Source organism: Hibiscus syriacus, unplaced genomic scaffold, assembly GCF_006381635.1.
Source record: "Hibiscus syriacus cultivar Baekdansim isolate YM2019G1 unplaced genomic scaffold, ASM638163v2 tig00112383_pilon, whole genome shotgun sequence".
NCBI lineage: Eukaryota > Viridiplantae > Streptophyta > Magnoliopsida > Malvales > Malvaceae > Hibiscus > Hibiscus syriacus.
Window position 1 is genome coordinate 4,333,062 of NW_024063319.1, and position 13,731 is coordinate 4,346,792.

Genomic DNA, 13,731 nt, shown 5'->3' on the forward strand with positions numbered 1-13,731 from the left:
CTCTCTAAAGTGATTGGGGAGGAGAATTCAGAAGCTTGTCCTCTTTGCTGAGAAAAGTAAGAGTTGTGCATAAGGTTTCATGTCCATACACCTCATAGAAAAACGAGGTCGTGGAATGAAAGCATCGTCATATGGTTGAGTTTACTCTTGTGCTACTTGCTTAAGCATTGATGCCCCTGTAGTTTTGGGCTTATACCGTGACTATAGCCGTCCACCTAATTAACATGTTACCTACAAGGGTGTTACAAGGTGTTTCACCCTTTGATATGTTGTTTGGCAGAACTCCTGATCTCAACACAATGAGGGTGCTTGGTTGCAAATGTTTTCCTTACCTTAGGCTGTTTCAGACACACAAACTCGAGTTTCAGTCACAACCCTGTACTTTCTTGGGATATAGTCTTCCACATAAAGGCTTTCATTGTCTTGCCAAAGTCAGTCGTGTATATATCACTAGGCTTGTGGTGTTCGATAAGGATATTTTTCCTTTTGCAGAAACATGTAGTCAGGGTGATATTCCTCAAGCTCCTGCTTTTTAGGTAAATCCCATTGAAATTGTTGTTGATGTTCATAAGCTTCAGTTGAATGGTCCTGATGCAGGAAACACAAGAACGGTCAATGCTCATCAATAGTTGACAGGTCAGAGTAGTCAGAATGAGAGTCTGGTTGATATGCTACTTGATCATGAAGTCAAGCATATGTTGTCTACTAGTAATTCCTTTTTCCCTTAGATGAACCCGAGGCCTCTTGCGATGATGATCTGCAAGATGTTGAGAGTAATGAGGTTCATGCTCAACAAAAGACTGACAGTGGTCCTAGTGTTTCGGTTCATGCAAACCAACATCAATGTTAACTCAGAGCAAGTGTGGTGTACTCAAACCAAAAGCATAAATAAGCTACTTTGATAACAAATTTCCCACTATTGTTCATTAAGTGATGAAATCTCCTAAATGGAAGGCAGTCGTGCAGGCAATATTCGATGCTCTACAACGGAATCATACTTGGGAATTATTCAAGCTGTCTACTAGGATGACTGTTCTAGGTTGTAAATGGTTATTTAAGCTTAAACAAAATCCAGATGGCTCTGTCCTGCATTATAAGGCCCAACTCGTGGCTAAAGACTACTATTAAATACCATGTCAAGATTTTGGTGACACATTCAGTCCAGTGGTTAAGTTATCAACTCTCAATATCGCGTTGAGTCTAAATGTAACTAACAACTGAGCACTTTGGTAAGTGGGCGTCAATAACTTCTGCCTCAACTGTGAGTTAAGTGAGGAAGTGTTTATGCAACAACCTCTTGGATATGAATAGTGTACAGCTAATGGCACCAAACTTGTTTATAGATTGCAAAAGGCATTGCATAGTGTTCGATAGGCACCCCGAAACTAGCATGCTAAGCTTAAGATGAGTGTGTTGCAGTTAAGGTTGTTGGATCATAAACTTGATCCATTATGGGAGCCTAAACCCCAACCCAAACTAATTTGATGCCATTGCTTACATCAAATTAGTTAGGTGAAAGTTAGGTGAGAGTTAGGTATGTGTCTCATTTTTAAATGGTTTAAATTAGTTTATTTGTGTGGTGTAGGATTGTTCTTAAGTAGTATAAATACCCCTCCCCATTTTAGTTTATGCATCAAGAAAAATTAAGAGCTTCTAAGTGAGTGAAGAACAAAGTCTTATAAGAGTGAGTTGTAGTATCTTGTTTTTGAGTGAGAGTGCTCTTGTAATATTTGTTTGAGTTTCAATAAAAGTTGTTTGTGTGAGTGTTTCATTTCCAACAAAGTGGCATCAATTTCTTTCCTCAGTTTGAAGAATATGAGCAGACAATGAGGGAACAACTAGGTGAACCTCTACAAGAGATTGAAACTCCACACACTTCACCAACATCAACCACTCAAGGAGACTCATCACATTCGTCATCGTCAAGTGGGAGTCAAAGTGAAAGAGTTGTGCAACGTGCAAGAAGCCTTAGAGATCTCTATGATGTAACTGAACGACAATATAATATTACATTATTTTATCTGTTTGTCGATTATGAACCAATGAGCTTTCAAGAAGCAGTACAAGAAAAGAAATGGAGAGATACGATGGAAGAAGAAATCAAGGCCATCGAGAAGAATGACACATGAGAACTTACCTCACTTCCCAATGGAAATAAGGCGATAGGTGTCAAATGGGTGTACAAAACAAAGCAAAACGCCAAAGGACAGATTGAAAGGCACAAGGCGAGGCTAGTTGCTAAAGGTTATAGTCAAAAGGTTGGAATTGACTATTATGAGGTATTTGCTCCTGTTGCTCGATTGGAGACTATCAGACTAATCATTTCTTTGGCAGCTCAAAACAAGTGGAAGATACAGCAGATGTATGTAAAGTCTGCATTCCTAAATGGAGTTCTTTAAGAGGAAGTTTACATTCAACAACCATCAGGCTATGAAGTCAAAGGGAACGAAAACAAGGTGTTGAAGTTGAAGAATGCTCTTTACGGGCTAAAACAAGCACCAAGGGCATGGAATAGCCGAAACGACAAGTATTTCCAAGAGAATGGCTTCAACAAATGTCCCTACGAGCACATTCTATATATCAAGATCAAAGATGGAGATATTATGATCGTGTGTCTATACGTGGACGATTTGATCTTCACCGGAAGCAACTCAAACATGTTTAATAAATCCAAGAATATGATAATGAAAGAATTTAAGATGACAAACATGAGGCTCATGACATACTACCTTGGCATTGAAGTTAAGCAACAAAAGGGTGAAATTTTCATTTCACATGAAAGCTATGCAAAGGAGATCCTGAAGAAGTTCAAGATGGAGAACTGTAAGCCAATAAGGACACCGAAAGAATACGGGATCAAGATGTCCAAACATGAAGAAGGAGAAAGTGTAGATCCAACATTCTTAAAAAGTTTGGTGGGAAGTCTACGCTATTTAACTTGCACGAGGCATGATATTCTTTACGCAGTTGGATTGGTTAGTCGCTACATGGAATCTCTAATAACTACCCATTTTAAATCCGCAAAGAGAATTCTTCGCTATCTGAAAGGTACAATTGACTTTGGCTTGTTCTATTCAGTTTCTAATTATTACAAGCTTGTTGGATATAGCGATAGTGATTGGGGTGGAGATATAGATAATCGAAGGAGCACTACTAGATTTGTATTTTTCATGGGAGATACTGCTTTCACATGGATGTCAAAGACACAACCGATTGTCACATTGTCCACTTGTGAAGCGGAATATGTTGCTGCTGCCTCATGCGTTTGTCATGCAATTTGGCTTAGAAATCTATTGAAGGAGATATGTTTTATACAAGAAGAACCTACCAAGGTTTGTGTCGACAACAAGTCAGCCATTGCCTTAGCAAAGAATCCAGTATTCCATGATCGAAGTAAGCACATCGATATTCGCTACCACTATATAAGGGAGTGTGTTGCAAGAAACGATGTAGAAGTTGAATACGTGAAGTCACAAGATCAAGTTGTCGATATTTTTACTAAGCCACTGAATAGCGAAGACTTCATAAGATTAAGGAACTTACTAGGGTTCACAAAATCAAGTTTAAGGGAGTGTTGAATCATAAACTTGATCCATTATGGGAGCCTAAACCCAAACCCAAACTAATTTGATGTCATTGCTTACATCAAATTAGTTAGGTGAAAGTTAGGTATGAAATTTAGGTGAGAGTTAGGTATGTGTCTCATTTTTAAATGGTTTAAATTAGTTTATTTGTGTAGTGTAGGATTGTTCTTAAGTAGTATAAATACCCTTCCCCATTTTAGTTTATGAATCAAGAAAAATTAAGAGCTTCTAAGTGAGTGAAGAAACAAAGTCTTATAAGAGTGAGTTGTAGTATCTTGTTTTTGAGTGAGAGTGCTCTTGTAATATTTGTTTGAGTTTCAATAAAAGTTGTTTGTGTGAGTGTTTCATTTCCAACAAGGGTTTCATGAGTCTAAGGCTGATACGTCCCTATTCGTGAAGGAGATGGATGTCATGCATACATACATATTGGTCTATGTCCATGACATTATATTTATTGGGCAGTCTGATGCTGAGATTGAAAGGTTAGTGAAATTGCTACATGAACAATTCTCTCTCAATGATCTAGGTGAATTGAATTACTTCTTGGGATTCAGGTTCGGAGGAGTGATGGAGTTATATCCCTTAGCTAGAAAAAGTTATTGTTAGAGCTGTTGACTAAGACAAACATGTTGGAATCTACACCTGTTCCTACTTCAATGGCTGTGAACTTGAAATTAACTAACACAGTAGGTAAGTTATTGTAATATCCACGTGAATATCGAAGTATTGTGAGGAGCTTGTTGTACCTATGTCACACTCGACCTAATATCTCTTTTAGTGTGAGCAAGGTGGCTCAATTTATCCATACTCAATGTGAGTCACATCTTGTTGGTGTCAAGCGTGTTCTTCGAGACCTTACTGAAATAGTCAATCACGGGCTAACGTTTGCTCAGTCGAAGACTGGCTCGGCTTTGGTAGCATTTGCTGATGTAGATTGGGTGGGCAGTGTTGAAGATCGCAACTCTGTGTCTGGTTATGGTGTTGTTGTTAGTTATTGTCTTGTTGCATGGGCAACAAAGAAGTAGAAAATCGTATCCCGTTCAACCATGGAGGCCGAGTATATAAGTGTTGTTGATGCTGAGGCAGAGGTGACGTGGGTTGCTACGCTGCTTGGTGACTTAGGGTTGTAGTCTGGCACTGTTCTGGACATGTGGTGTGATAACACAAGTGGCACTGCCATGACTGCAAACCCAATCTATCATGCTCACACCAAACACGTTGATCTGGATATACACTTTGTACGAGAAAAGGTGGTCGTCGATGTGCTTCGCGTCAACTATGTGCTTGCTTAGCATCAGTTTGCTAATGGTTTGACTATACCATTAATGAAGGCAACTTTTGAAGTTTTCAAGGACATAGTCTGTGTCTAGTTGTGCGAATAAAAAAAGGGAAGAAAGGAATGTTGAATGAATAAGGCACTTGGTGTGCTTTGACTTTGCGTAGTAGTTAAGAGGTTTAGTCAGTTAGGGTTTGATGTTCATGCATTTATGATAACTGCACGTGAACCCCTTGTGTAGATTGTAAATAAAATTTATTTTATTTTGTAGATAGTTTTTTAGTTAGTTTAGGATATATTTTTTCAGTTTATCTCTAATTTAAATTTTAAATAGAATTTGAATTAGGTTAAACTACTTGTACAAGGTCTTTAAAAGGATGGGGACTTTCTTCTTTCTTGTAACCAAACTTATGAAATAGAAATCAGAATTCTATTTCTCCAGAAACTACATGGTATCAGCTTGGTACTTTCCCACTTAAAAAATCCCTTCACGATGGTTGTCACTTCTATGAAAGTAAACACTGGCCTGGCTGAGTCTTCTTCTTCCTTGGACATTTCAGAAAATTCAGCCACCGTAGAAAATTCAGTCATTGCAGAAAATTCAGCCAACGTAGAAAATTCAGTCATTGCAGAAAATTCAGCTACCTTCAATTCGTAGCAGCTCGCGGATCTCAAAAAATCAATTCGGCAGACACTCTCTTCAGTTGAAACCAATTCTGCATCTACAACACAGTTTGATAACTTCACGTTTTACTCAAATTCTACGCTACTTTCATGGATAGTCAACTCTGGTGCTATTGATCATATGACAGGAAACCATAGCCAATTTCAAACGATTTCACAGCCAATCATTCAAAGACATGTGAAGACCATAGTATAATGCGGACGTTACGTAACGTGTTGCTGCTGTCACGGGCGGTTGCATTGCTATAATATTGCGTCGCGGTGGCATTCAAAACTGTTACGATGCGGTTGTTACACGGACGTTGCGTAACGTGTTACAATGCGTTGTGGCCGCAATATAATACCATGGTGAAGACTGCTGATGGAACTTTAGTTGCTGTTCACGGTGTTGGATCCGAGTTTCTTAACAGTGATCTTATGCTTCAAAATGCTCTCTATGTTCCAAATCTTCAGTGCAATTTGTTATATGTTAGTTGATTGTGCCTTGATCTTCATTGTCGTACTAATTCAGTTTTGTTGGTTGTGTTTTTCAGGAACTGGACTCGGAGAAGGTGATTGGCAATGCTGATCTGTGTGGTGGACTTTACATTCTTGAAGGTCAATCTCCTCCTAAAAGACAAGCCCTATCGATTTGCACCAACAATATTGTTTGTTTTTCTTCCCTAATGTCTAGTTTAAACTCAAATGACATCCTGTTATGGCACTTTCGCCTTGGTTATCCTAGTTTCCATCATTTAAAACGCTTGTTTCCAAAATTATTTTTTAATCAAAATCTATCCTCTTTTCATTGTGACATATGTGAGTTAGCAAAACGCAATCCCTATCCTCCATCTTCATATAAACCATCTCAGTCGTTCTCTCTTATCCATTGTGACATTAGGGGCCCATCTCCGGTTAAGAATATTTCTGATGTTAGGTGGTTCATTTCTTATTAGTTCAATACAGAGTGTGGACTTACATAGTCTATAGTAATAACAAACATAACAAACTTTAATAGAAACATTTTACTTTTTTATTTAAAAAAAAATGCTTTTGTTTGCTACTTTGTTTATCATGGGATAATCTTATCTTAAAACCCAATACAAGTTTACTAGCAAGAGAAATCAGAGAGAGAAATGGTAACTCATCAATGAAAGAAATGAATAAGTAGCGAGAGCAATGAGAATGACTTTGTATCTCATGCTCATCTCCCTAATTCTCATGTCTGAAAGTAATATAATGGTAACTCTGTCGAAATATTAGAGTCGATCGGAAATAAATTAATAAATAGAATAACATACTGTCTAGTGCGATCATAACGATCACTGCTGCTGTAATCTGCAAAGATGTTCCAACAATGTACTAGCCTTTCGCTTGGCCCTCTCTGTACCACTTTTTGTAAGCTCCGTCAAGGGAATGGCGGCTCCAAGCCGACTTAGGCAGGAAAGACTCTCTGTGTCTCTTTTACACAACACCAGCAAAACCGCAGATGCATTCTCTTTGGTGCGGGGCAAACCTGTTCTTAAAAGATCGATTAAAACAGGTATGGTACTAGCATTTATGATAGCAGCCTTAGCATCGTGGTTGCTAGCAAGAACTGAAAGTATTGTTAGAGCCTCATCAACCATACAATTCCCCGAATCCGTAAGCATTTTCAGCAGCGCTGTTACAATTCCGGCTCTCACAGCCCTGCCTTTGTTCCCCTGATAGATGCATAGATTGAACAGAGCAGTTGCAGCATCTTTCTTCCCTCTAGCACTCCCTTTTTGTAGCAAATCTACCAAAGCAGGTATTGCCCCAGATGCACCGATTATTATTTTGTTCTCATCCACGAATGACAAACTAAAAAGGGTTGCTGCTGCATTCTCTCTTGCTTCCATGCTTCCAGCTCTGAGAACTTGAACAATCGAAGGAACGGCACCAGCAAGCATAATAAGAGACTTGTTATTTTCATATATGGAAAGGTTAAGAATTGAAGTCACTGCATTTTCTTGTAATGACACATCATCTGTTGTTAAATGGTTGACCAGAACAGGTATCGCTCCTGCATCGGCAATTAATATCCTATTATCTGTGCTTCTTTTAGATAATGACCGGAGTTCAGCCACAGCAGCCCTACGTTCCTTGAAGCACCGGCTTGATAATTTACAGACCAGAGCTTGGATGGCTGCCATGTCACCACTAACATCGTGTAAAGAACCGTCGCTCTTTTTAAGCCGACCATTTGTTAATCCACTTGGCTGCTCGATGTTATGTGTAGCACACCACTGTGTTATCAGACTTCTCAAAACATAATTAGGCGTTAGAGTTAATTTTGTCAGCTTCTGCTGAGTTTTTGGACATGTTGAATTGCCACAATCTATCCATCTTTGAATGTAAGACCTCTCATATGTCTGTAAAATCAAGATAATGCTGAATCAATGGGCAAGATCAAAAGACATAGAAAAAGGCAAAGGCTGACTACAGAAAAAGAAACCGAAATGTAAGTAGTAGTTGGGTGAGGCGGAGAGCATATTACCTGTCCTGTGGACACAATCACCGGATCCCTCATTAGTTCCAAAGATATAGGGCATAGAAAATCTTCAGGAATTACTAGTGCATCAGGCTTCTTTGTTTCTTTAGGAAACTTATTGGCTACAGTATCTAGCCCATTGAGATCAATTTCATCCAATAGGGAAACCTCAGAATAGGTCAAAGAGCTCTTCTCTCTTTCCAATATCTTAATCTTCGGATCTGCATCACATCTTTTACTCATCATACCCCGGTTTTCTGAAACACTATCCAGGTTTGCAGAAATTTCACTGTTGGTACACCCACAATGTTTTTCCAGACGCTGGGACAATGCATTTGAAACTTCTCTCAAATTCAAAGACCCGTATCTTTCTGTTGCTCTTCTCAATTGTGCTCTTACCAATGATACCTGAAAAAGGACTTCAGTGTTAAAAATGCAAGTGAATATATGGGAAAAATGCAGAAACATTTAAATTCTGGAGCTAAACCTGTTCTTGAACCTCCTCAGAGATTTGATATTGATCATATGGGATTTTCCCTAAAGCTTTCTCCAACTTCCATGTAACACATTGGAATTGGAAAGACAATCTTTTGGCAACTCCATCCTTGAATCAAGATACAAAAAATTTTAGAGTCATACTAGAACAAAACATATTAAGAAGAAATATGCATATCAACAATAAAAATCCAGCAACATCTGTGCTTTCCTCAACAAAAAAAAAATCCCTGCAAAAGTGGAGCTATCTATCAAAGTTAAAGCAATTGACATGGAAGGAGGAAAAGTGTCAAAGTCTATCAATTTCGCATAACAATTGACCTAATCAGTATAATCCAAAATGAAGCGTATTGTTACTATTAAAATGGAAAAATAACAAGCATGACAACATATCAACATTGATTAAAAAAACTTCGAGAATCAATTAATCCAATTATATCACTCATTACAAAAAAGGAGAGAGAGAGAGAGAGATGAGTTATTTACGGAGGAATTATCGGAATTGAAGGCGGAGGCAACGGACACAAGACGTTTAGCCGCGTGGAGAGCCACGGCCAGATCCGCCGACCATGAAGAAGCAGAGGAAGAGGAAGCACTCGCATGGTAATTATCAGAGGATCCACAAGAATCTCTGATTTCCTCGAGCAAATGCGTGAACAGAGCAATCCTCCTAACCAGATCCGTGCAATCCTTATTAAAGAGGGAATGGGCGGCGTGAGTTCCGTCGGCTGCATTGGCGGAGACGATTTCGAGGACAAGGCGGAGCAAGAAGACGGGAGAGGCGCCGCCGTCTTGAGGGAAGGCGGCTCCGCCGGCCATTTGAGAAAGCCTGGCGTTGGCTTCTGTTCGGAAAGAGACGTGTAAGAGAAAAGAGAGCTTTCAAAGACAAAGGATTGACGGAATCGCGAGAGCTGCACTCTCGCAGTTAAACGATAGAAATAACATTAATGGTAATTTGGTTTTAGTTATTAACACAAAGGAAAGAGATTTACAGCATTTTCAAGAGATAAATTTATTTTTATTTTTATTTTTATATTGCATTTAAAATTAGAGTAAACTACACTGGTGATACTATCGTTTTTGGCATGTCTTATTGGTAACCGATTTTAAAAAACTTATATTTTGGTCACTTTAGTTTTCGATCTGCCATAATTTTTGTCAATAATCCGTTAACTCCCTTTAGTCTATGACGTGTCATGTTAGTAAGAATTAGTTAAGTTTTAACTTGATTCATGCATTTTAGGTAAAATATAATTTGACAATAGACTTTACATAGAATGTTAATTTAACCCATTAAGTTCAGATAAAATATCAAATTGACCCTAAATTCAGTCAAAGTTCATCATCTAACCCCTCAAATATGTTATATTATGGAGTAGATAAATATGTAATATTAGACTCAAATAAAACTCAAGCATGTTCTCTAAATAAGCTTTCTGATCATGACAAGGAACATATTGATGCTCTTCAATTATAAAAAAATAGTTATGTGCATGCCCGACACATACGAAGAAGGCGACATATTTAAGACACCTAATATGTAAAATATAATAATAGTTACTTTTTATTGTTGTGTATCTTAATATTATTCATTTTTTATTGTAAGCTTCATATAGTCATGAATTGGAAAAAAATGGAGAATGATCCAACTGTTTTTTATTGGCAACAAAATAAAGATTGGTAATGCGCGGATTGTCTAAGAATTATGTTAGTGGAATTAATTTGAATTTTGTTCTTTTCTTTAGTAGAAGCTTTATTTAACATTTATTTATTTTATTTTAGTATTTAATATGGCATTGAATATTTATTTATATTATTATCGTTAATATTATATTTTTATATTTATTATAGTTAATATTACTTTATTACCATATATATATATATTATACATAATATTAATATATTTTTAAATATGATTATTATTTTATTATAATAGTAATATTATCTTTGTGTTGTATATTAGTTAAACGACAGAGACAAGATCAGTTGAAAAATAAAAAGAGTGCGTAAATTTTTTGGGAATTTAAAAAAACCCTTAAGCCACTATTAATTTATATTATCATTATTAAATTAAATTAATAATTATAATTTATCTAAATACTATTTTTATTTAAATACTATTTAAAATTCAAAATAGATTGAAAATGAAATGGCAGTTACAGTCCCACCATTATTGAAATACTATCTTGAAAAGGATTAATTGCAACTTAAATCCCTCAAAATTTTAAAACATAAAAAAATAATGGTACATATCGGTATCTAGCATTAGTGATACATATCGATAAATGACATTTATTGTAGACTCATCCCTAATTTATAAAGTGTCTAATTTGTTCTTTCTTTTTCAAGGACAAAGAGATAACCTTTACAAAACTCTTAGTTTTTCAATGTCTAAACTAAAACCATTCCCTTATATAAAGGTTGAAATATGTAAACAAGAAAACCTCACAAAGGTAGGTGTTTACAAGAATTAAGCTCACAAGAAAACAGTTAAAAGATTTGTAATAAGCTCAATCACACTTATGTACAAGAGAAAAGGAAAAAATAAAGAGAGAAAAAGTTTTTCTCTTGATCTCTATTGTTTGGATAGGTGTTGTAACCTTCTTCAAGTGTTCTCAACTTGTTTTTATATGTTGGAATGAGTTTGTGACCGTTTCTAGCCGTTGGAGATTAATTTTCTGCAAAATAAAACTGTCATGACAGGGAATATCAATACTCCTTTAATGAGTATTGGGACTACCTTTGTAATTTTTAAATAAACTAGCCATTAAAGACCGTTGGGCTTGACCAATATCGATACTATAATTCATAGTATCGATACTACTGTGTTAAGTAGTATTGGTACCCCCTTGGGTATCAGTACCTATTTTGCATTGTGGAATTTGAGCAATTTAGAAAACATCTGGTATTATCGATACTACCTTGAGAGTATCGATACTACCTAGAGAGTATCAATACTTCTCTTACCTTTGGTATCGGTACCACATGAACACTATCGATACAATTCATTGTTGGGATTTCGAATGAAGCTCAATTATCAACCGAATAATTGCCAAGAGATGGTGAATTGCCTTTTTGAGTTTAGAGAGTAAAGAGTATAAAGAGATAGGAAAATTTACACAAGGATTTATAGTTGTTCGACTTCTCAACCAAGTCTACATCCACTACTTTAGCTCCTCACTAAGTATTTTCTAACAAATTCACTAATTTGTTCTTTCTTTTTCTAGGATAAAGAGATAACCTTTACAACTCCCTAGTTTTTCAATTGGCTAAACTAGAACCAATCCCCTTTTTCAAAGGTAAAAATATGTAAACAAGAAAACCCTTACAAGATAGGTGTTTGCAAAGTTTAAGCTCACTAAAACACTAATATTTACAAGAGAAAGGAAAATAAGAACAAAAAACTCTTCTCTTGTGTTTGATTGCTTGGATAGGTGTTTTAACCCTTCTTCATGTGTCCTCAACTTGTTTTTATATGTTGGAATGAGCTTCTGGTCGTTTCTAGCCGTTGGGGATTAATTTTCTAAAAAATAAAACTACCCAAGACAGGGAGTATCGATACACTCCTTTAATGAGTATCGGTACTACCTTTGTAATATTTAAATAAACTAGCCGTTAAAGACCATTGGGCTTGACTAGTATCGATATTATGCTTCATGGTATCGATACCATTATGTAAAGTAGTTTCGGTACCCCTTTGAGTATTTGTACCTATTTTGCATTCTGGAATTTGAGTAATTTGGAAAACATCTGGTAGTATCGATACTACCTGGAGAGTATCGATACTTCTCTCACCTTTGGTATCGGTACCGCTTGAACAATATTGGTAATGTTCATGCAGTATCGATACTGTAAGAACAGTATCGACACTACATAACTAGAAAATCATTTTGTGCTCAAATTCTAGTTTAATGGACTTTGAATTATTTTTGAAAATTTTGAACAAATTCAATCAAGTCCAAAAACATTTTGCCTTAATTTGTTATATCAAAAATATTATAAAACATAGTTCAACAATCTCCCCTTTTTGATATAACAAACCATTTGAAAAATTGTTTTTGACAAAACTCCCTCTTAAAAAAATATTTCATGAAAAAGATAAATATTTGGAAAGTATTAAAGCTCCTCCTTTTTCATTCATGAAGTTGAATTTTTCAAACTCATACTTTCCCCCTTTTTTATATAAAAAATAATTCAAACTTTTAAGGTACAAAACAACAATGGAGAGTAAATAGTAATATTAACATAAAATCATTTGAAAAATCAAAGCTCTCCTTCAATAAAAGCATTATACTTTAAAAGCTTCACACTTAAAAGACATTGAATTTCAACAAAGATGAACAAACATGTTAGTAGCACATGAAATTCAATATATCCAAGTCTAATATACTTTATGCAATACCAATTATAGTATTTAATTGCATGTGCATAAAGCTATCTAAAAATGTTATGCATTTGAAAAATTGATATCAATTGATAGAGAGATATCATTTGCAATAAGTTACATGCATAAACATTTAAATTAAGGTCAAAAATTAAAATTTATAAAAAAATAAAACATTAAAACTAATTTTGACCAAAATTCATTATGATGAACAAACATTCATGAAAAATCATTAAAACTTTAGAAATTTTTCTTCACAATTCTTTTGAACATACATGAGATAGAAAACGTAAATCATGTAAAATCAAAACTCATGCATGTGTAAACTAAATGAGCAACCAATTATGCAAGATAATCAAAATAACTTACATAATTGAAATCATTTACCTTTAGCACCACTGCTCCAACACACCTACAAGAGACATTTATTTGGGTTTTGCTACCCAAATTGCTTTGGGTCCTAGAAGGTTAGTACCAATGTCTCTAGTTCCCAAAGGAACCCATACTTGTATAATTTTAAAAGATTTTCTTTTTTTTTACAGGACAAGTAAGTACATTGTGACCATGAAAATGGCAATGTGAGCATTTTGTCATTTTTAACATAGATGAATTGTTTTTAGAAATGATTTGTTTTTCTTTTGTTAAGCATTCAAGCTTAACTTTCAATTCAAGATTTACTTTTTCCAAATCTTCAATTTTGGCTTTTGGATGCTTAGAATCATTTTTCAAAGTTTCATTTTGCTTTTCAAAATCCAATTTAGCTTTCAAGAGAAAATCATTTTCAACTTTGAATTTTGAAATCAATTTATTATATTTG

At 35.6% G+C, this 13,731-nt stretch overlaps 1 protein-coding gene across 1 annotated transcript; it reads right to left on the reverse strand.

Moving 5' to 3' along the window:
* Positions 1-6,648: 6,648 nt before the first annotated feature.
* On the reverse strand, positions 6,649-9,455 carry LOC120178809 (U-box domain-containing protein 11-like). Its single transcript, XM_039184590.1, has 4 exons — positions 9,017-9,455; positions 8,523-8,639; positions 8,042-8,443; positions 6,649-7,916 (listed from the first exon to the last, which is right to left on the reverse strand). The coding sequence occupies exons 1-4, from the start codon at positions 9,347-9,349 to the stop codon at positions 6,846-6,848; spliced, it is 1,923 nt and encodes a 640-aa protein (XP_039040521.1). The 5' UTR covers positions 9,350-9,455; the 3' UTR covers positions 6,649-6,845.
* Positions 9,456-13,731: the final 4,276 nt, after the last annotated feature.

What these genes read in the sequence shown, in the direction of transcription:
- LOC120178809 (XM_039184590.1), bottom strand. Translation starts at nt 9,349, where the DNA reads ATGGCCGGCGGAGCCGCCTTCCCTCAAGACGGCGGCGCCTCTCCCGTC. An exon ending in TCAATTCCGATAATTCCTCC is followed by an intron (nt 8,640 to 9,016) that starts GTAAATAACTCA and finishes TCTTGATTCAAG; the next exon opens with GATGGAGTTGCCAAAAGATT. An exon ending in CTGAGGAGGTTCAAGAACAG is followed by an intron (nt 8,444 to 8,522) that starts GTTTAGCTCCAG and finishes GTCCTTTTTCAG; the next exon opens with GTATCATTGGTAAGAGCACA.